The 22,161-nt window shown below is 43.4% G+C and overlaps 2 protein-coding genes across 2 annotated transcripts in view; one reads left to right on the top strand and one right to left on the bottom strand.

The window, feature by feature from the left end:
* Window positions 1–238: 238 nt before the first annotated feature.
* Window positions 239–12,430, bottom strand: casq1b (calsequestrin 1b). The gene is made up of 11 exons (XM_079295694.1): window positions 12,054–12,430; window positions 3,644–3,737; window positions 3,129–3,229; window positions 2,903–3,014; window positions 2,736–2,809; window positions 2,470–2,600; window positions 1,908–1,953; window positions 1,712–1,766; window positions 1,475–1,575; window positions 1,282–1,356; window positions 239–1,032 (listed from the first exon to the last, which is right to left on the bottom strand). Exons 1-11 carry the CDS (start codon window positions 12,288–12,290, stop codon window positions 805–807), a joined length of 1,254 nt encoding a protein of 417 aa, XP_079151820.1. The 5' UTR covers window positions 12,291–12,430; the 3' UTR covers window positions 239–804.
* pea15 (proliferation and apoptosis adaptor protein 15) overlaps window positions 7,199–22,161 on the top strand; it is a 38,588-nt gene continuing 23,625 nt past the window's right edge. Inside the window, exon 1 of the mRNA XM_079295695.1 lies at window positions 7,199–7,285. The gene's annotated coding sequence lies outside the window, so the exon portion shown is untranslated. The remainder of the gene's footprint in view (window positions 7,286–22,161) is intronic.

The raw sequence follows: 22,161 nt of genomic DNA, 5'->3' as shown, positions 1-22,161 counted from the left end.
TGTGTGTGTGTGTGTGTGTGTGTAATAGTGTCTTCACTGGTGCTCAGCTTCTCATCAAAGCTCTAATTTGGACCCTGCTTATGAGTCTAGTGGGAGTGATTAGGACATTGAATGTTGATTATTAGGACATTGAATAATACAATGCATTTAAATGTATGCTTGAACTTCATTGCCTGCAGTCCAAACACACACATAAATAGAAGTGCATATCATTTGGAAATAACAACAACAAACAGCATTGGTTGGAAAATACTTTTGTCTTTTTAATACGAGAACAGAAACAAATTCATTTGTAATTTTTTCCCCGATATCCCAATAGTTTTCCAAGATTATAATAATCTTAAAACTGTCCAGTGATTTTAGGTTTCTTCTCTTTAATATGGTTGGATAAAGTGTTTGTTTCTTCTCTTCATCCAGTAGAAAACAAGTCATCGAAACCGAAAATGACAAAGGGGTGAACCCCGGGCTGTGACATTCGGTAGGAAACATCAGGGATGTTAGCACCTCTGTTAGCCTCTTTGCTCGCATTCATTGTGAACCTCAGAGGTGAGAGATTAGCATATTTGAATACAATAACAAACATTTTAAGCTCATCAACAGCGATGCAAATCCTCTGCTTCTTTGAAAATCTCCCTCTCTGACTGACAGTAAACGTTTCCCACAGGGTCATCATGTTTGTCCCTCACAGGAAGCCGTACAGGAAGCAAACAGACACAACTTGTGTCTAAAAAATAAAATGGTGCTGCTTTTGGGTTTTGCCATTTCTGGCTCAATTATTGTGAAGTGAAAGATGGTGGTCGACATTTATTCGTCGTCGTCATCATCGTCGTCATCGTTGTCGTCATCCTCCTCGTCGTCGTCGTCGTCGTCATCGTCATCGTCATCATCGTCATCGTCGTCGTCGTCATCGTCATCATCATCATCATCATCTGGGTCGATCTTTCCGGACAGAACGTCCTCGATCCACTGCTCGAGCTCGTCAGCTGTCGGCATGTCGTCCTGGTCATCCATTTCCATCCACACGCTGTCGGCCTGCCAACGACGGGAAAACAAAAATACTCACTTCGTGACAACATGACTTCCAGTGCCCAGTTTACAGCTCAATAAGAGGTTCAAATGATGAGTAGAGTTGCAGACATTTTGGTGATTTTACAACGTGTCGAATATTTGAACAGAGCTTTTTAAAGGTAGCTGAAGTGTTTTTCTTTTTACACTCCAGACAACTTGAAATCAGTTTTTTTTATTTCAGGTTTTGGCAAAAGGCTGAGAGAGGTTGCTTACGTCCTCAACATCAACCACACCAATGTGAGGAGAAGAGAGTTCGATGCCGAAGGTCTTCTCCCAGTACGGCACCAGCTGAGGGAGCGATACAGACAGATGGTTATAACGGATTTTGAACGAAAAAATATCTTTAAAAAGCAGGTGCAAAAAAACCATAAGACAACAAAATGATCAGTGAGTGAGAGATCCACACCAGGGGGAAGTTGTCGGGGTCGATCCAGATGATGCTGAGGTTGGGGTTGTCAGTGTTCTCGCGTGCCACCTCCTTCAGGATTTCCAGGAACTCAAAACCGTCTGAAGAACAGTTCAAATGTCAGGCACGGTTTGTGAGCTCGACAGTATTTGGCTAGATATTTCATCGTCCAGCTGATCGAATCCCGATGTGGATATTCTCAATGCTGTATAAAGAGGCACCGGGGTAGACTTTCACCTGTGTCATCTTCCTCAGCAAAGGCAACAATGTGCTCTCCATCAATGTCATCCTCCTGTGAACACAAAAAGGATGAGACGGGGATGCTCTGTATTTCCACTCCAGATTGACTGATAGGACATATAAGTTGTATTGGAGAAGAGAAGGAACATTGTTCAACTGATGACTTTCTGAATCACAGTTTCAGATCTCTTACCCAGATCTCATACATGCTGTGGGGCTCGAGCTTCCTCAGTGTAGGCCTGAAACATTCAACAGAAAAACATCGAAAATAAAGTTATTATCCATTGATTTATACTGTGGAAAAAACTCTTGTTTGAAGAAATGACATTACTGTTTTCCCATATGAAAGGTCCCAAAAAAAAGCTCAAAAATGTCATGTGATTATCAGAAGTGATTGTGTAAATTATGCAGTGATAGAAGAAGTACTTCGTAGAACTAGCAATATAGCAAAGGTCCTGTATTCAAACGCTTATTTAAAATGGCAATAGTCCGCCAACAACAATACAACTTGGAAATACTCAGGTTTGAACAGTAATAGTACTCATGATACAGAACGGCCCATTTCAGAAATATATATGTTGTATTACTGGATTATAACGTATTGATGTGCTCATCACTTTAGTGTTGTAACTGGTAAAGATGGAGCTCATTTTGATTGCCTCCAACCTGGAATGGAGTTCAAGTAGAAGGTAGCATACACTGGAAATACTAGTGAAGTACAAGTACCTCAATACTAGTAACACGCAGGGTCTCACCTGTCATGCTGTTCGATGTACTCAATGAGCTCAGACTCGAGGTAGGGCTTTCCTGGAATGCAGACGGGATCCTCCATGAAGGGCTCGTAGAAGTCCACTTCATTCAACTTCAGCTTCAGCTTCTTGGCGATCTGAAATAACGTTAATTAAGAGATGACGGGCAGGAAACACGACGTTTAAAAATCTTGAAAATTGCATTTGCTGGTGCAGTGCAGAGACAAACTCACATTATAATCCATGCAAATACTCAAATCAACGATTCAAACCTTGGGGTCAAACGTGGCGAAGAACTTGACGAAGGGGTGGAACTCCTCGGCGGCGTCGTCGTACTCAATGAAGTCTGGATGGGGAAAATCAGGGAGAACATCATATTGAGCTCATATCAGCAGTTTCTTCTAAGTTTCATCAGTTTGAAGCTCAGCCTTCCACCTACGAGGAGATCTCTCGCTCCTGAAATAGCCAGCCAGCTTGATGACCTCGTCCATGTTGTGGAAACCCTTCAGCTCGCGCTCGTTGTCGATGATCTCCACGGGGTCGTCGACCACCTGACCACCAGACATTTATTAATCAGTCCTTACATCGGGGTGCAGCAGTTACGACAAAAAAAACTCGGTCTTAATTTACCCACAGTGCTTTGCACCTGACCAGACATGACTTACATCGTAGAGGAACTCCACCAGGGTGTCGGCCGCCAGCTCTCCATCGTACTCGATGATCTCATTGTCGGCAAATATGTAGATGCTCTCCACCTCATCCAGACCTGCAGAGGCACAGTTATTACGCCATCATACCGGGAAGATTATAACACGTACTCTGATAGGAAAGGTATAAGCAGTTCGAGTTAGTTTACACTTGCTGAAGGAACTTCCATATTCTCATTGGTGAAGGTGAAGATTGATTTATCACAGAGCTTTATATTGCTGGTTTGTGTCAAGATGGACTCTTCTTTAAAAAAAGAAGTCTACAAACATAGAAGCACATTTCAGTTTGTCACATATTCGTACAGCAGATGATTCATGCACATAAGGCTCATTGGTTTGGGTTTACAGCTGCCGTTACAAAGAGGCTGTGACATCATTCGTCAACACTTGAGGGCAGACTTGTTTCATACATAGTCTGTATTCACTTTAATACAGATTGAATCCCACATTTACAAAGAATGTCCAATGTTTACCAAGCTTCTTGGCAACACTAGAGTCCTTCTTCTCGTCCACCAGGCCGAACCCGATGTCCTCTTCTTTGAAGTCGCCCAGAACTTGGGCTGCGAGCTGAACAGCGAGAGAGAGAGAGAGAGAGGGAGAGAGAGAGAGAGAGAGAGAGAGAGAAGGGAAAGTGAAGGGGATGAAGAGGAAGTTGTATTTAGTATCACATGACAACTGATCTCTGACTGATCTCAGCATCTCATCTGTCCATGATGAACGTTTCCTCGTCTCAGAACTCCATTGAAAGCAGACTTTCAGCTTCATTTACACGAGCAACCCCTTTGGCATTTCATCTTAATTTCAAGGCCTTAAAAGCAAAAGCTTTAGATTGCCGCCTTGCACTTTCTAAAACGGAGTGAAACCGAAGCCAACAATTGACAGCCCTCGTAGCCGGCGTGAGAGGAGCGCAGACAGCGGGGGTTCCAGAAGAACAAGAGGGGCAGAACTTGAGCCAACTCTGTCGACGGGGGAAGAGGCGCTGCAACAGGTGGAAAGGAGAGGAGCACACACTTTGCGCACACCTTCCTCTTCTGTTCCCTCGCCATCATCCCGACCTCCGTGCAGAAGTCTGGGCGCACGGAGCCAAGCGAGAGGTCACCAGTGTGTGAACGCTTGGCTCCGTCTCTCAGTGCCCAGTCAGTGTCAGCAGAGTGCCACGGTGAGTTGTGAAAAAGGTGCTCTGGGTCCCCGCTGCACTTGGCTGTGGAACCGGATGGTGAGCTAGGAGAGGGTGGAGGGATCGCAGTGCAGTAGAGGGGGGGTCACGTTTCTTGTTATATAGCCGTCCACATGCTGACTCAACACTACTTGATGCAGGTTAGCCTGCAGATTGTTTACTTTGGTCAAACTGCTGCACTGGTTGGACTCATGGAATTAGAGCCATGACGCTCTGTTTCAAATACCACCAGACACAAGCGTACAAGGAACCACTTCTACCTAAAACAAGTGTAAACAGCAACAAATTCCAACTGAAATCAGTATAGTGTCATGCATCTCAGCTACGAGAATTATAATGCACTAGATCTTTGCAAAATGATACGAGATACTTGACCTAAGTTACTATTAAATGCTTTGTAATGTGTTATTGTTTAGAAGCATTGTGAATATTTAGTAGTGTTTATAACTAGTCTACAATGCCATGAGCTGATTTTTAGATGTATAATTAGTAGAATGTTTATAATGCATTGTAGACGTAGCCATCCTTGAAAGTGTTTCCGAACTTTATTGGTGTAAAAGTTAGAAATTCTACCCGACAACTTCTTCTTTTAATATTAACAAAAGTGCCTGAAAAAAGGATTCGGTTGAGTTCAAATAACATAGTAACAATGAAACGACCGTACGTTACGTTACAAGCACATTTATATGCTTTACATGACAGGAATTTTTTATTTTTGCGCCAAACCTCTTGATGTTTATAAAGAAGCAGATACGCTTTTAATCAAATTGTACAATCCTCCAAAAAACACTTCTCAACACTGTTCACTGCAATAAGAATAACAGAAACAAATGGTTGCATGGTGGTAAGAGCATGAAGTCAAAACCCTACAGTGTGCCTTGGTATATGTTTCACAGTAAAAGTACGTGTGCCAGTACATACACTAGTGGGTAATAGTGGGCAGCAAAATCACACTTGCATCCTATTAAAACATGCTACCACCCAAATAATTGCTGAATCCGTAAATCAAGGAACATTAATAGGTTTTCAAAGCAGCACGATTGCCCATCTTCCTGCATGAGCAGATGTCCTGGGATCTGTGCAAAAATTCAGCCTGCATGCTCCCCCCCCCCCCCCCAGCCAGATGGTAAATTAATAATGGCGGCTGCACATCAGGACTCCACACCGTGCTGTTACATAACACTGCACCAGGGTGGTGCAAGAAAGAAGGTTGTGAAAGCTGGCGATCCAGAATTGTGCACAGAAATAATGCTCTCGAACGTTTCTGGAGACTTTAAATCTAGAAGACATCTTGTCGTCTGATTCTTTTAACCTGGCGTTTTCTATTTTCCCTTTTCCAACTCGGTCTGGTGGGAGCTGCGATGAAACGTACGGAAAGCTGCTGGAAATCTCACAGGCACACAAGCTGATTCACCACAACACACTGCGAGGACACGTGTGTCTGGGACCATCTGTGAATGACTCACAACAATCTCAGCTATTAGAGTCGGGGTGATGAGTCACGTAGAAGCCAGCAGGTGTTGCACGCAACAAACTTTTTAAAGGACGAGCAAGTGTGTTTATTTGACTCAAGTTATTTTGATTTGATGGGTGACGATGCTGCAGAAAAGTGATCTTTACTGCTGAAATTAAAATGATTTACTCGCCATAGTAGGAAATGTGCATCTGCGGCGAATAACATTGAGGGTCCCAGTAAATCACGTCGGTTATTAGGCATGCACAATCCCACTGAAATACATAAATAGGCCTATTTCACACAAAACAACACTGTCAAATAATAAATTGGACTATGGCTGAATTCCATTTAGCTGGTGTCGTGCATGAGGCTTACTGGGACATGTGACCCCGTGCTCTTCCTACTATGAGGAGTCTGCTTTGTATTATGGCTTACAAAATGGAGCAATCCTTAATTAAAACGATGAATAACTCTTCTGTAAGAGTCCTGTATGCGCACCGCATGTCGCATGGTGCAAACACGTGTTTGTAACACTTGAGCATGAAGACGGTGAGTCAACCATTGGGTTGGGAGCGGCGGGGACGTGGCAGGGGTAAATTTAGGATGGCAGAAACAGCATGCGGCCTCTCATGCCTTGCACGACAGGAACTATTTTGGCCTGTTCTTGGGAGCTGCTGACAGGTTGCTCACTGAGCTGCAAAGCTCCCGCCTCAGCAAATTGTGATGAAATGCGGACGACCTTTTGGAAGCGGAGACGCTCTTTGTGGACATTTGATTCAAAGTTGAGGAGCTTCCAACTGGTCATGAAACAGTCTCAGTGTAATTCAGATGCCTTTATATCACGTATGTGAGTAAACGAGACCATCAGCGAGAATATTGGCTTTTTCTACCCAAAAATCCGACGAAACAATTTAAAGCACAGCTTCAACAGAAACTCCTACATTTTGGCAGCGATAGACGACAGCATGAGGAAACTTCCATACTTAGAAATCAAGCCACATGACTGCATGCATACAGTGCCTTTGTGTTTGCCACACTGTCGAAACTCTGCGTCATACCAACTTCAGGATAACTTCTACCATCGTTTTTAGGTAGAGATCGGTGAAAAAACCATAGTTTGGGATAGCTTAGCACTATCGAATGAAGCATTTACCACTGGTCCTTATTGTGACAGTGCATCAGGCAGCAAAATATATCGTTCCAACAGCAGCTGAGACCGTCGAAATCAATAGGCAACCACTTCTATTATTAATCCTCGACCGGTGGCCTTTTGACATGCAAAAAACCAAGGACGCTTCGTCTGAATATAACTCCTGTCACATTTAATGGCATCGCATCGGACAAATTAGTTCCCTAATTTGGTGCCTCTTTCACACGGTTAATCGGGGCGGTCCAGATGCACCGAGAGGAAGGAAAGGTTGCGAGGAGATCCATCAAGATGCGACGTTGCTCTCGCACAACTTGAAGGAGGGAAACGTAAAGGTTTGACAGCTGTGCTACCTGAATGAGGAAAGATTAAACCGGTGTTGTACAAAGAGTAAAGTACAGTTTGTCCTGGAGGAAACAAAGTGGCTTGAAGCGATCTACCTAATGTGCTGTTTCTGAGGTGAATGGACAATGGGGACTTGGCCTGTTGACCCAGTCTTGTCCAAGGCTACTTGTGGTAATGAGATCCGATCCTACTTATGCATTCTGGATGTGGAGTGTCTATGTCTTCGCTTAAAATCAGAGCCAATGCTTGTTATCCGGCCGGCTGTCAGGTTCACAGGTCGGCGCGTTGGGTCGGCGTTGTATATACAGGACATATGAGTTCATTCTGACTGATTTACACTTTCTGTGAACGGAGAATTGCAAAGAGCTTGACAGAGCTTTAAATAACCTGGTTACTAACAACATGAACACACAAATCAAACACATCTTGGTGAAATTGCAACGGTGAGAGTTACGTGAGTGACATTTGTCCGAAACGTAACTGAGCGGTTTTGCTGCCTAAACCTAAGTTCACGTACATATTTTAAGGCCACTCCATTACTTCTATGTTTTACTACTCTTGGTCCTTCCACTGGGGAAGCAGAACATACTGACAGGAGCTTTGCTTTGTAATCCCATATTTACATTTACGATAGCGATTGTTTTTATGAAGACGGATTTAAACGGCTACGTTTGGTAAAAAGCTTAATTACAACCACACACTAAAACAAATTATTCTCTCAAAAACATAACCTGCAAGCAAAATAATTGAGGATGCACGACTAATAACTGCAGTGCGTTTTCTTTGCTTTTTTATTTATCTACATCTTATTTTATCGACATGCATTTATACGTGCTGCTACTGGGCTTTACATTTGATTGACTCAAAATGAAAGTTTTGGGTTTACTTAGAGGAATAGCATTGAGAGATTGGGGTGATTCAGTGCACACAGTACGTTATTCCCCCCCCCCCCTCCCTCTTTCTCTCCCTCCATCAATTCCATCCACTGTTGTATTAAATGAAAGCATGAAATGTTCCGTGCCGGTGAAAAGGAGCAGAGCTCCGACAGTCAGTTTGGAGAGCGGTTACCACGGCGACAGTCTGACCTTTTCCCAGCTCTCTCAGGAGATGGAGGCAGATTAGAAAAGACAGAGCAGGAGGACGATTCGCTGCACGTTATGAGACTGCGTGTTGACTTGCCTTGTGTGCACCTGCCACCTTTCTCAGCTGATAACATGAGGGGGTAAAAAGGAGAAGAAAGAGCCCTGGCGCAGTCTTTACCTTACGCTCATCCCTTACAGGAAGACTTTGTACTACGGGGTGTCTGGTGGCAATGTAGTGATCAATGAATTCAGGCTTTTTCTTCTGTTCCAGTCACGGTGCTGTTCATACTGCTGGGAATAATAGAAGCCAAGCTAGCAACTTTGTGATGCAGTGCATGGAGCTAAACGCCAGCTTCAGCAGGATAACATGCTCACAATGACAATGGATTTACATTTGTCAACTAGCACCAAGTACAGCTGAGGCTGATGGGAATATCACTAGTTTGGTCATAAACAAAAGTTCTTTTACAAATTATAATTGGACAAATGTTGACCTGATGGTGTCTCTATGTAACAAGTGTATTTACGGATGGACCAAACTTAATGGCAAATCTATCCAACGGTCGTCAAGCTATTACCCTAAAAAAAACAAAATATCAACCTTATGGTAAAACCAGAGGAAACGTCAGGGGATCACCAAAGTTAGCAGGCGTTACCCTCTGGGGACCATGAATATCAGCAAAGAAATGTCATAACAACCCAATTAAACAGTTGTTGAGATATTTGAGTGGACTAACCGACCGTCAAGAGCATCCTTCTCGGATGGCGTCAACGTGAAGATGAAACCCTGCAGTGTAGCTCAAAGTGTTTTTCTATTTAAGGAAGCAGTCTTCTCAATTACAGTATGTGATGAGTATGCCATGTATCGCCATATTTTATCATTGCTGAAAGATTATGTTACATATATTTGACTCGGCTTTATCTCGCCGTACCTCTATGTTGTTCTCAGACGTCTTTCTTTTTTTATCTTGAACTTAATAATCAACTTGCCGAGGGTGGCAAGTAAAAGATCAGTGCAATCTGAGCTGTGTGGGGTGCAGTGAATGATGAGCACATTAACAGTATGTTGTATGACAAAGGTCAGAGTTCAAACAGAGAGAGAAAGAGAGAATGAGTATTCAGGAAGTCAGACAGATCAGAATCAGTACCAGTGTTCTCAACATTAAATGGGGATCTACATTTTTCATATTTCAAATGTAATAATTTGACTGTGTTTAGCGTCCAATCATACTAATTCAAGCCAAAACTGTTTGCAACTGCAGCTCCCTCAACCTCTTCCTTATGTGCTGTATTTCTTTGTTTTTTAGTGTTAACTAAGATTTAATATTCACGTGTGTTTTAGTTCTGTCAGCAGAAACAAAGTCACACATTCCCACACAAGGCCAAAACATATTAACTATTGTCTGATGTTGTCATCGTTCAGCCCGCGACCCTTTAGTGGATTTAAAAGCTCAGCCTTCAGCATACCACAGCTGTGAGGATCGACTGGATTATTGTTCACAGACTAAGATACCAGTTGAGGTTAAAGGTGACATGTTGTACATATTTCGGCAGTGACAAGATAATTCTCTCCACCACACAACCTATTTGAGTGGAAAATGCAGCGATTACTGTCGTGTCTGCGCTGTAACCTTCTCTGTCAACATAAGCATTTGTAAAACATGACGATCTTGTGATATCTACACTATATAATACTTATATTCAAGCTGACAAAAGCGTGGAGAAAAGCAGTCTACTTGTGGCAGCGCCTGCAAGACATGTAGACTAATTTGCTGAATCTAATTTACTCTGTTTCTATCAAAGAGGGAGCTGTGGGTTGGAAGATGGAGACGGGCCATTTACTTTCCCGTGTGCCTAACAGTGTGAGTAAAAACCCAATGAAACAGCTCCAGGAAGCACATCTTCACTCTTCACATTGTCTGCTCCGGCACGAAAGCAGAGTCGCAAACTGAAAACATGCATTGATCCAGCAAAACATAAGATGCACTCAACTGAAAGTATGGATTTTTATGAATAGTGTAATTGTACAGTGTGGTGCAGATAGATATGATTCCCTTTAATCATTAATGCTTCCTCATTCATAGGTGGTAATGACCATCTATTTTAAGCATCCCCCCCCCCCCTGAGAATCGCTAGTGCTCTTTCCTGATTGGCTGTTTGGTCACAACTGGCAGGAAGTCAGGAATAGAGTGACAGTCCAGCATGGACCCACTCCAGTAAGCATCTCTTTCTCAAGCCAAGAAGCACAACTTGGCAGCACCGATAGGACATTGATCCGGCAATGACTTGGGTGTGTAAATGATGGTTTAGGATTCAAGCCTGCACCCAGAGGGGTTGCGTAACACCAAACAGAACAGTGTGTGTTGCCTGAGAGAACTGATGGAGCAGTGGGAGCAGTAGTTGAGGTGAGATATGGGCCTAAACTTTCTGTCTGTCCCAGGAGGGCTTTTAGCCTCTTGCTAAGCATGCATAGCTGTCCCGGGCTATTTACAGAGGTGACTTATGCAGGCCAGTGTAAGGTACACTGCGCCTCTGTAAGAAGACACTGCTGCTCTGGCAGGCAGAGGATTACTGTGGTGAATACAGTGGGGCCCAGGTGCATCGACTGCAGGGCCGGCAAGTAAAGAGTTTGTTGGATTTATTTATCCAATAAGGGTTCCCAGAGCATGCATTGTCTTTTTCTACTGCCCGCTGATGAGCAGCAGTACTGGAGTAAGTTCAGAGCTCATAAGCACCTCAGCAATGGCAGTTGAAGAACGAAAGGCTTTTAAACTGAGCTGTATGATGCACCATATCTGCAAACAATCTCCAATACAAGACATAGGAAGTACAACATATTCAAGATTGTCCTGGAATTTTGCTCAATATAGATAAATTTAACTTTCATTTGAATATGGATTTCGATTAGGTATTGTACGAATAGTATCCAATCACAGGAATACATCCATCTATGGTATCTTAGATTATTTGGTTAGCAATGACTGACTTGGTCTGACCCTGCCGTGAAACGCTTCCTGAATGCCATGACAGTGAATAACTTGCACAATTACCAAACAGACAAAAAGGAGATATAAGTGATGTGTGAGGCTCTTTGAGGTCTGTCATTTTATTGGCAGTCACCATACGGACTCTACAGTAGCTTTATGAGCTGTAGGCTATCCTGACGAGCATGATGAAGGCCGAGGAAGGCTTGAAAGAAACGAGGTTGTACAAAGTGTCCTGTGATCACATCTAAAGGCAGAAGTGTTTATAGCTATTCCGAATGGCCATATTGTGGGATTTTTTGTTACAGAGAGTTGAAATAATGGTCGGAATCATTCTCATAGTCGGTGCTTCCCTCCAGCCTGTCTCCTGTTCCCACATTTTCAACCTGCCTCCTTCGGGTCAGCATCTATCCAGTCATACTTGGCAGGCTGCCACACCTAAAGGGTCCACGAAACCCCAACTTGTCCTCACCCCATATTTTCCACCTGTTGCCTTCTTCCTTACCTGTCAACATCCGTAAACCCACTTATCTGAAACTCTAAGTGCAAAAGCCATGACTGCATCCAGGAATCTCAAACTGGAGCCAAATTCTCCATGTGAAACCCGTCCCTTCTTTCCCAGCTTCCCACTGTGACCGTTGCCCCACATGGGCCACCAATCCATCCACTGTCATGCTTTGGCGGAGACCCACCTCCAAAGCCAGCTCCTCCATCTGAAACTGCTTCATGGCACTGCGGTTCCCGTCCACGTTTTTGTGGTAGTAGATCACCATCACGTCGTACTTCTTCATGATGGACTTGTAGTTCTTGGCGTTGAGGTCATGGACGCGGTCTTTGCCATCGTACTCGGGGATCTCCAAGCCAATCTCCCCCCAGGTCAGGGTCCCCAAGGATAGGAAGACCCCCAAAAACACCCAGCCCCACTTCATGGCTACCTGGTGGTCACAACGCCTCTTCTCAGAGCCTTAAGTAGAAGGGGAAAAAATACGCAAGTTGGTGTTAAGCAGGGAGCGTTAGGAACACAGTCCGCTTCCTTTCCCCACCGGCTAGAGAAGAGCAGGTCCGACGGTGACACTCCCCCCTTTAAAAAAGAGTTACACGTGGTTTTGCTGATGCCACTTGCCAAAAAATGGGGGAGGGGCCATTTTTGGGGGATGCAAATCAGTATGTGAGTAGGTTGAGATCCCACTCGCCCAAGAGCCGTGAACAAGCCAGACGGGCTGCCAAAAAAGTAAGACGACAGCGAGTTGGATGGGGGGGGGGGGGGGGGGGGGGCTCCTGAGCAGTGGTCCGAAAAATAGCACGGGTAGTAAGATGGGAGGGGCCATGCTTAGGTCATACGGCCACCTGTTTAAAGCCGTGGCTATGAAAAGGGACAGTGGTTGTGTTGGGTGTTTGGAGAGCCACAGATACCAGCTCAGTGTCTTGGAGGACTGAAGGTATAGATGGACGTACGATGAGAGCTTGGGGAAATAGGAGCTCCAAGATGCCATTCCCATATTAAGTTTTGCACAGGAGACGGACTCTCGCTAAAAATAAGGCCTCGTGTGGGACGACGGTGTGGAAAAGATGGCGTCCATGCAGAGGGTCAGAGGGTAGCCTGTTGCTTCGTAGGCGCAGATGGACGGAGACGGATGGAGACATAGAGTCGTGCACACACTCGGTGCATCTACGGCAAATCCAAGCAGGGTGTGTGTGTTGTTGAAGTCGCACTGACATTGAATGGCTTCATGCAAAGAATTTAGTGAATATTTAAATGTCATCTTTTTTTCAAGTTGCTGGACTACTGTTTAACACATGAGGTGTTGACCAGTTTTACCAGTCTTTGCCATAAATATGGACAGTTAACAGTCAGATTATGGAGTATTATGTTGTTTTTTGCAACCACTGCACTCTCATCCAGTATAAATATTTGAACATGTTTGACTTTGGCAGTAACTTGATAGAAGCACAGACTGGTTAGTGTCTGTTTAGATGCCAGAGGGGGTGTGTGTGGGCACTTGCTGGGGGTCTCCAGCATTATGATAGTGTGAGAAATAAAAAAATTGAAATTGTCTGTGTTTTGTAAAGTTCTGCAATTCACAATAAGTAGTTGTTGATGTTTTTTTTTTTGTAAATTGTGTTTATCCTCAAAAGCAGAGTACACAGTTATACATTGCACATGTCATTTCTCATTTTTCCACCCCCCCCCCCCCCCCCCAACATTCCCCCAACACAGAACAAATCGCACTGCTTCAATCGTCAAAAAGCACATTACAGTATTAGTAGCTCAAGTATACACAAAAGTAAAAATGGTGTAGGAGGGTATTACAGACAAACAGAAACCAGTAATGAGTTTCTGGAAATTGGAAGTTATTGCTCTTCTTAATTCCTACAACAACGTCAAGATAACTAAATACAATAAAATTAAATTTAATTAAATCGGTCAAGGCCACAGAAATGGTTTATGAATCTAATGAAGAGTCTTCAATTTATCAAAATATCGTATGATCGGACCCCAAGTTGATTGGAATTTCTCAGGCTGTCGCCGCAGCGAGAACTTAATTTTCTCATAGGAAGCCTGTAATATGCTTATCTAAGGTAGTAAAAAAGAGTTTCGGCAGGAATACTGGCAGACATTGAAACAGATATAAGAAGCGTGGCAGAACAATCATCTTGACAGAATTAACTCTGCCTGTTAATGAAGTATAGATGTTTTTCCATCTGTCAAAGTCTGTCTTCATTTTGGTGATTAGTGGAGAGAAATTCCTATTACATAAACTCTCAAATTTACGGGTGATATAGATGCCAAGACATTTGAATTCAGACTCACACTTGTGGAAAGGCAGTTGCATTCCTGGAGTCTTTATTGCCAAATTGTTTAAAGGGAAGCATTCACTTTTGGAGAAATTTAATTTATATCCTGAGAATGTCCCAAAATGCTTCAGGACTTCAATTAGTGCGGGGACAGATTCCACCGGGTCCGAAATATAAACGAATAAATCATCAGCAAATAGCGAGACTCTGTGCTCAGTGCTCCATCTGTGAATTCCTTTAATGTTAGGGGATGCTTTAAGAGCAATGGATAATGGCTCGATAGCTAAGGCAAATAATAAGGGACTTAACGGGCAGCCTTGGCGGGTACCTCGGTATAAATTGAAATATTCTGAGTTTGATCTATTGGTGATGACAGAGGCGCTAGGTGAGGAGTAGAGGAGTTTTACCCATGCCACAAATTTAGGACCAAAACCAAACTTTTCCAAAATCCTGAAGAGATATGGCCATTCCACCCTATCAAATGCCTTTTCTGCATCTAGAGAGATAACCATCTCTGGGACCTCACAGGACACAGGGGGGTAGATAACATTGAAAAGGCGGCGGATATGACTGAAAGAATGGCGATTCCTTATGAAGCCAGTTTGGTCTTCAGAAATTACTTCATGAATTGTTGTTTCCAGACGCATAGCTAGGTCTTTTGCCAGACTCTTATAATCTGCATTAAGAAGAGAAATTGGTTGGTAGGATCCACATTCATTTGCATCTTTCCCGGGTTTTAACAACAGAGTAATTGATGCATTTGTCAGGGTTTGTGGCAGAGTACCTCGGGTTGAAGAGTCGTTGAACATATCAAGCAAAAGTGGTCATAGTTTATCTGAGAATCCCTTAAAAAATTCAACCATCTGGCCCAGGTGCTCTGCCGCTTTAATAGCTTTAATTGATCCCAGTATTTCGCTTGTATTCAATGGTTGGTCTAGTTTCTTTTCTTGGCTGTTATCAATATTCGGGAACATAAGACCCTCAAGGAACTTTTCCATGTCTGTGTTGTTGGGTGGGCTTTCTGATTTATATAAATTAGAGTAATAATCCCTGAAGGTATGATTTCAGATGGAATTACTGTAACAACATCAGATATGTTTTTAATTTGTGATATTTGCTGAGAGGCAGATTTAACTTTGAGTTGGTGCGCTAGCAATCTTCCTGCTTTCTCACCATGTTCGTACTGAAATCCACGAGCCTGTAATAATTGTTTTTGTAAAATGTAATAATTGTAAGATGTTTTTGAATATCTTAGATTAAAGGCAGAGGTTGAATGTGTCTATGAAGACAATAGTCCTACTTAATCACATTAAAGGGGCAATCTAGAAATTTTGTATTAAACTTCCAAGAAGTTTGGGGACAGAATAAAATTGAAATGAAACGCGAAACATAATAATGACTGGATGGCTTCCATTACACGCAATTTGGTTACAACTCATCAAATATCTTCCAAAGACTCATCAGAGTACATGGTGACAGACTTAACAGACATAGAACCTTCACTGTATTCAGCTCCATCTCATCAAGGGGGGAAAGGTTTACAACAAGACTTTTACTGACATTTGCCCTTAAATGTTCACACACGTGTGACTCAGAGCCAGTGTGCATATCTGCATGTGTGGATGCATGTTTGTGACAGTGCCCACCCCCAACTGTTGCACCTCTGAGGTAAATAGCACCCTCCGCTGGCAGTTGCACTCATTTATTTTTTTGCATCATTATAAGTCTTCTCCCTCTCATCCCTCCTTTCACTCTCTTTTCAAATCGACTCACACAAGATGAGTAACGATACGAGCATCTGTACAGTTTGTGCCGAGGTCGTTAAACTCTGTCTGAGTGTGTGTGTGTGCTGTTTCCACGGCGACTAACACAGCTCGCTTCGTCAGATGTGAACGCACAACACACACACACACGGTACAGCAAATATATTTCATGTTGTGGATTTGAAGCGGTGAGACGAAGAGAATGAAGTCCGTCTACCGGTTCCCCCCGAGCTGAGACGAAGGTGGAGGATGGAAGCTCTGGGCTGAGTCTTCCCGGACATCCTGAAGGTTGTGGTGCGTGTGGTGAGGTGGGTGCGTTGGTGGGTCTGAATAACATTAACTGAATGACACCATGGGATGGATTGGCTCGAGGAGCCGCTGAACACGGTAACGTCGGAATTGTGAATGCAGTGATTTTGACAGCGTGGGTGAAAGAGAAGATCGGCCTGCAGAACAGGCTGCTGGCAACATTTCAAATCAACTCGCTCCATTCAACTTCGTTGGATGTTGTTTTGAAAGACAGCATAATGGGTTTTTTTTCATGGGCCTTCATCTTTAAAATTAAGAGCACGCTCATGCAGCTCCCATCATGCAAAGCAGCCTCAGCACAACGGACAGCAGCCAAAGTGCCAATCAACGATAATGAGGGAAACTCTCAACATTGTTTGAGGAAATATCTCTTTCGATGACTTTTGATGCTTTTACAAAATAGTTACACAATGAGATAAATAATCACCCGTAACTTGGCTAATAATAGATCAGCCAGAACAGTCTGGTAAGTTAAGAAAATGATCTAACTTTACTGTAATGCAGCCTTTAAAACCAGAAAACATCGTGTTCATGTTCCTCTTCTGAATCCCATAAACATACTGCAGCAGACCCAGCAGATGTTTTGATAAAAGATTAGTTTGACTCATAGTTTATGTAATCTGACGAAGATGCCAGATCAGACCCAAGTCACAACCCCACACACACACACACACACACACACACATCGCCACTTCCCACCAGGACCGGTCTGGCCCTGGTGTCCTCTCCCTCTCTGCCCAACACCCACGGTCCGTATGCTGGCAGAGATGTTGCTAAGCGTCTCCACACACAACCAGCACTCTCTCCTGCGCCGACGCCGACACACACCAACATGCCCAAACGTTTAAAACTGGTTACAAAAAACCCACATCGATGCACAGTAGAAATAGATGGAGCTGTAAAGATAAATATATGTAAAAGAGACTCTCAAACACACACACACACACACGCACACACACACACACACACACACACACACACACACACACACACACACACACACACACACACACACACACACACACACACACACACACACACACCTCTCTCTTGGTAAAGTGGAGGGTTGGCACTGTGAAACATCGGCCGGCCTCTCAATGCTGGTGTCCAAGCAACCAGAGAGGGCAGAAAAGACTGCTCACACACACACACACACACACACCACACACTTGCATGCACAAAGCACAGGAAGGATGTATATGTATGTGCAAAAAAATCTTTGACATGCAATTTTACATCACTAGCAGTTGAGGCGTTGACGTCTCCAGGAGAATGGGGGGCGTGTGCAGCGAGCCACATTCTTTACAGTTGAGTGTCTCTCAGGTGAGACACTCTGAGCAGCTGTCACGCTCCACCTGTCTTCCAGGACGGCACTCGGCTGTGAATGAAAGGGCAGTGCAGTTTGATTTTCATGAAGGATTCAAGAGCTCACTCGCTGTCCAGGACTGAATTTTGCCTCAGTGCAGTTCAAGAAGTTCAAGGCAGACACGATGAAATATGTCATGCTTTCAAATGCATTTATGTTTCCTTAAATATTTCTGGATACAATTTTGTGTATAAGTTGCAAATAATTATTCACAGCTCAATTTATGAATAGAGGACATCTGTGGCTGGAGGTAATGTCTGACTCTTCTTGCCAATACTGTGAGAATTTTTAGTCTCTGTCAAGAAATGTCAATATGAAAAGACTCTTTGGCAGTTGTCTGATAACTGGAGGATGAGATGTTGCTTAGGAACCGAAAAACCTGACAGACTGACTGATCAAGCTTCAGACCGAACAGTTGGCGTGTGTAGGACGGGTATACGCGCTGTAGTGTGTGTGTGTGTGTGTGTGTGTGTGTGTGTGTGTGTGTGTGAGCTGTGTAAATGTGTGAAGGGATGTAGAGAGAGACGGTGAGGGGAAAATGCAAATGTCAATCAAGTCAAATCGAGTCTGAAGCAGATGGTCGTTCGTTCAGAGTCTTTTTTTATGGCATGTGTAAATTAGAGAAACATATTCTGTGGCCATGAGTTAATATTGTCTGAATAAATAACAAATAAACAAGTGATTCTTGGCTATAATGCCAGATTCGCAGAATTATCAACATTCTGTCTGGATATGAAACAGCTCCACCACCTCAACCCGCTACAACAGTAAAATCCTGCTTCTACATTAATGCATGAGAATTATTAATATATTTATACAATAGTATTACAGTCACAAAGTACATTTTCCTGCATGAAGTGCTTTTACTTTAAATATGTTAAAGCTACTACGAGGAACCTTCATTCCGTGTTGATTCTGTCGCCCCCTGTGGACAAAGGTGGTAGTGTTTCCGAGCCTGTGTCCCTCACAGTAACATTGAGCAACTTATCTCAATACTTCCTCCACCACTGACTGTGAGCACGACTGTCGACCTCTTTCCTCTGCGTTCGGACTTCATCATCCTCGAGCCTCAGATCAAGAATCGGTATACGGACACGTTAGAGAATGAACATGTTTTTAAAAAGCACCTTTTGAATTTGACTGTATTTACCTTCACAACTTGTTATTTGCGAGATTCTTTCATTTCAGTTTGCCTGGATCATTTCTTGTGGAATCTCTTGCAAAGCCCGCCTCGCTGAGTGTTCCAGATTCACAATAATCCTTCTCGTTATCACTCAAATTAACCTTGAGACTCTTTTCCCTCTATAAAGCCCCACGAACCATGCACAGCCTGGCGAGCTAGCCCCACTGAAACAGTCGTGTTTCACACACACACACACACACACACACACACAGGCAGCTACAAATTGTGTTGTGATTAATGAGCTGCAATCAATACCTCTGCAGGTTTCTGAGCAACACCTAATGCGACAACCCTTTCAGGCCGTAATTGCAGATTGTAATTGTGCCCGGGCTAACAGGCCTTGTGGGGATGGTATCATTTAGGAACTGCTGGTAATTTAGACCAGTTATCATCGTGCGGATGTCGAACCCAGACTTCGCCTCATGCAGCTGAAGCGGTGGAAGCCGAGGCACGAATCAATCATACGAAAATGACTCCGGGAGAAAGTGTTGAGATGTGAATGTGGACAGCGGGAGACTTCATCAAACGTGACTTCTCCGACTAAATCAGTTCATCTTTGTCGATTCTTTGGTCCTCTTTTCACGTATTTGACATGATATCGAACTGCTTGGGTATAAAAATACACTAAAAGTCACATGTCATGTGTGATGAGCCCCTTTCCTGACACGGTACGGAAATAAGAATCCTTTGGTTCAGTCATTCCTCATCACAGCACCAGACAACGTCACCGGGACGCGATCAGAGCCACGTGTGACACATCTACACGAGGCTGGAGGAGTGTTTCAGGAGGAGGCCTAACAAAGCTCCGAGTGACTCGAGTCACCCCGAGGAGATATCGAATCTTGATTTCGTGTCGATCGTTTTTTCAAAGGCACGATGATTATCTCGAAATCCGCTCAAGACTTACTTTATGTGTATCTGTGACCAAACTATGGGAAAAACCTACCAACAGAACCAAGAGGAATAAACACAAATCATCATGAATTGATGAAACATCTACGTGTGAAGCCCCTGAGCTCAAAGCAACACGTTCACGCACCTGTTGTCTGGTAATTGCAACAATTCAAAAAGGGCGAGCAAAGATTAGATTAGGAAAATACGGGTGAGCGCCTTTCCGAGTTGGAGTGCGTAAAGGCAGAAACATGCCTATGAGGGAGGGTATGAGGCGAACAGGCAGTGAGTGATGACTGCAGGCGGCAGAATGATAGATGACAGAAGACACCTGCTCGAAGGAAGACGAGGAGAGAGGAAGACGAAGCTCTACACTGGTGGTGTGGAATGTTGAAACCATTTTGAGAAATCGTTGGAGGTGTTTTTCTTTTAAAAAGAGTTGATGCCCTGAATGCATTATTGAAACGCTCTTTGCACAACAAGTTCTGACATGAAGCGAGGATTCAAACGCTTGTCTTCATCTGTGATGTGATGTGTATGGCCTGTGTCGACATAACGCTGGGGAGCATGATGGGGGATTATGCAAATATTTGCATTTAAACTAATAGTTGAAAATGTATCGTTTTTGATAATCAATACAGTATCAAAAAGCAGAGTACCAACTGTACCAATGTTTCCTTACAAACCTACCAAACATGTGATGAACACCTCAAGGTGAATTACTCCTTGAAACGTTTACACACTGATCGACAAACACCAACAGATCCAAAAGGGAAACATTGAGCTGAAATGTGAGTGAAGCCTTTAATCACCAGAGAGAGAACCAGACGTAGAGAAAGTAAGAGCAGCAGAATAAGAGATTTGAATGAAAGGAGCGCAGTGACTCTGCATTTTCATTGTTACTCTTTCCACTGACTCATCCCTTTCAATAAGCACATTCACACACGGTGACACAACAGTCTCTGTCTGTCTGTCTCTTTTCTGTCCTTCCTCCTGTCTTCTCTCTTCTCTCCATCCATCATTCTCTCTCCCTCCCTCCCTCCCTCCCTCCCGTCCGTTCCTTTCTCTCCAGCTGAATCGTCAGCGTTGTCTTTTGTTCCGGGAGAACTTCCTTTTCTGTGGGTCTTTCGTCTCCTAAAAACTAAAAAACGGTCTTGTGATGAGAAAAACAAGAATTTCCCTGTTTTAGTCTTCCGTGAGGCTCATGTAGTACAGATTCACACAAATACACAGTGCATGTGCTTTTCTATTGAAATGTGGTTTAACCCAAACACGTCATGCATGTGAGAGAGAGGGAGGGTGAAGAGAGGGGGGGGGGAGAGAGAGAGGGGGGAGGGAAGAGAGAGAGCTTGGCTTTGTGTTCGATCTGGATCCTGTTTGTCAGTCAGGACAACCACTTCCACATTCCCCAGGAAACACACACACACACACACACACACAACACGCACACACGCATGTTCTCTGTACATTCTATGTGCAAAAATCCCATCCGACGCATCGTCTATTTTATCATATGTTACTCAAACACTGGTAAATAGTGCGTTTTTTGCGGACAATATGCTTCATTGTCGAGGGATTCATTGATAAGAATAAAAACATAGAATATAATAATAATAAATTGTCTGATAATAGCATACTCGTATATATTCTGTATCACTTTGTTCCGACTCTTCCTTGAAGCTGCATGCTGGCTTAGAGAAATATTCAAACACCATCACTTCATTGATGCATCACACCGTCAAATGAAAGCATAGACGCCTTTTGAATCATTTTATTCTAATTTGAATCTGTGCGTTTGGACAAAGATGGGTTTGTACTGACCAGCATGTCATCACTGCACTGAGGCTTAAGGGGTTAAAGCCAGTTCAGTGAGAGATTTATTTTTTTATCCTTTGTAAACCGAGCATGTTGTGAGACTCTCATAGGCCGACAGACGGATTAATGCTCCGTACCAGTGTTTTCTTCACTGTGAGCTGCGTTTTTTCCACTTCCATTTCCTACAGTTCACTCTCCACAGGAAAGCTTTTTGTTCCCAAAGCGAGCCCGAACAAATGCACCGATGTTAGCAGTGATACTGCCGCAGGAGCAGAGTTTGATCTCCTCTCTGCCTGTAATCTTGAGAGCATTTAAATCCCAGCATGCTAGTGAACATAAGGCCTCCCAGCCAAAGATCATCAGCTGACTCATACACCACCCGCTGAGAGCTTTTTGATTGTCTGACGTGTGAAGTGAGAAAAAATAGATTATTTTCCACTTCATTTTCATTTTGGTGATTCAGTTTTTGCCAAATGTTGGCATGAACACATTTATTATAAACACTGAAAACTGTGTATGGCTGTACGTTACAGCCATAAAGGAAGAACAATCATCCAGTTTAGATTTCTTTCGATATGGATGCTTGTGTCTGTGTTCTTTTATTGTATTCATATTATCTGCTTCATTGAAAATGGCCTCCGAAATCTTGCTTGAACTGAAGCTACGGCAGTGAACAC

This window comes from Melanostigma gelatinosum (assembly GCF_949748355.1).
Source record: "Melanostigma gelatinosum genome assembly, chromosome: 23".
In the NCBI taxonomy this organism is placed as follows: Eukaryota; Metazoa; Chordata; class Actinopteri; order Perciformes; family Zoarcidae; genus Melanostigma; species Melanostigma gelatinosum.
Note: the sequence above shows the minus strand (reverse complement) of the source record. Positions and strands in the feature narration are given on the sequence as shown.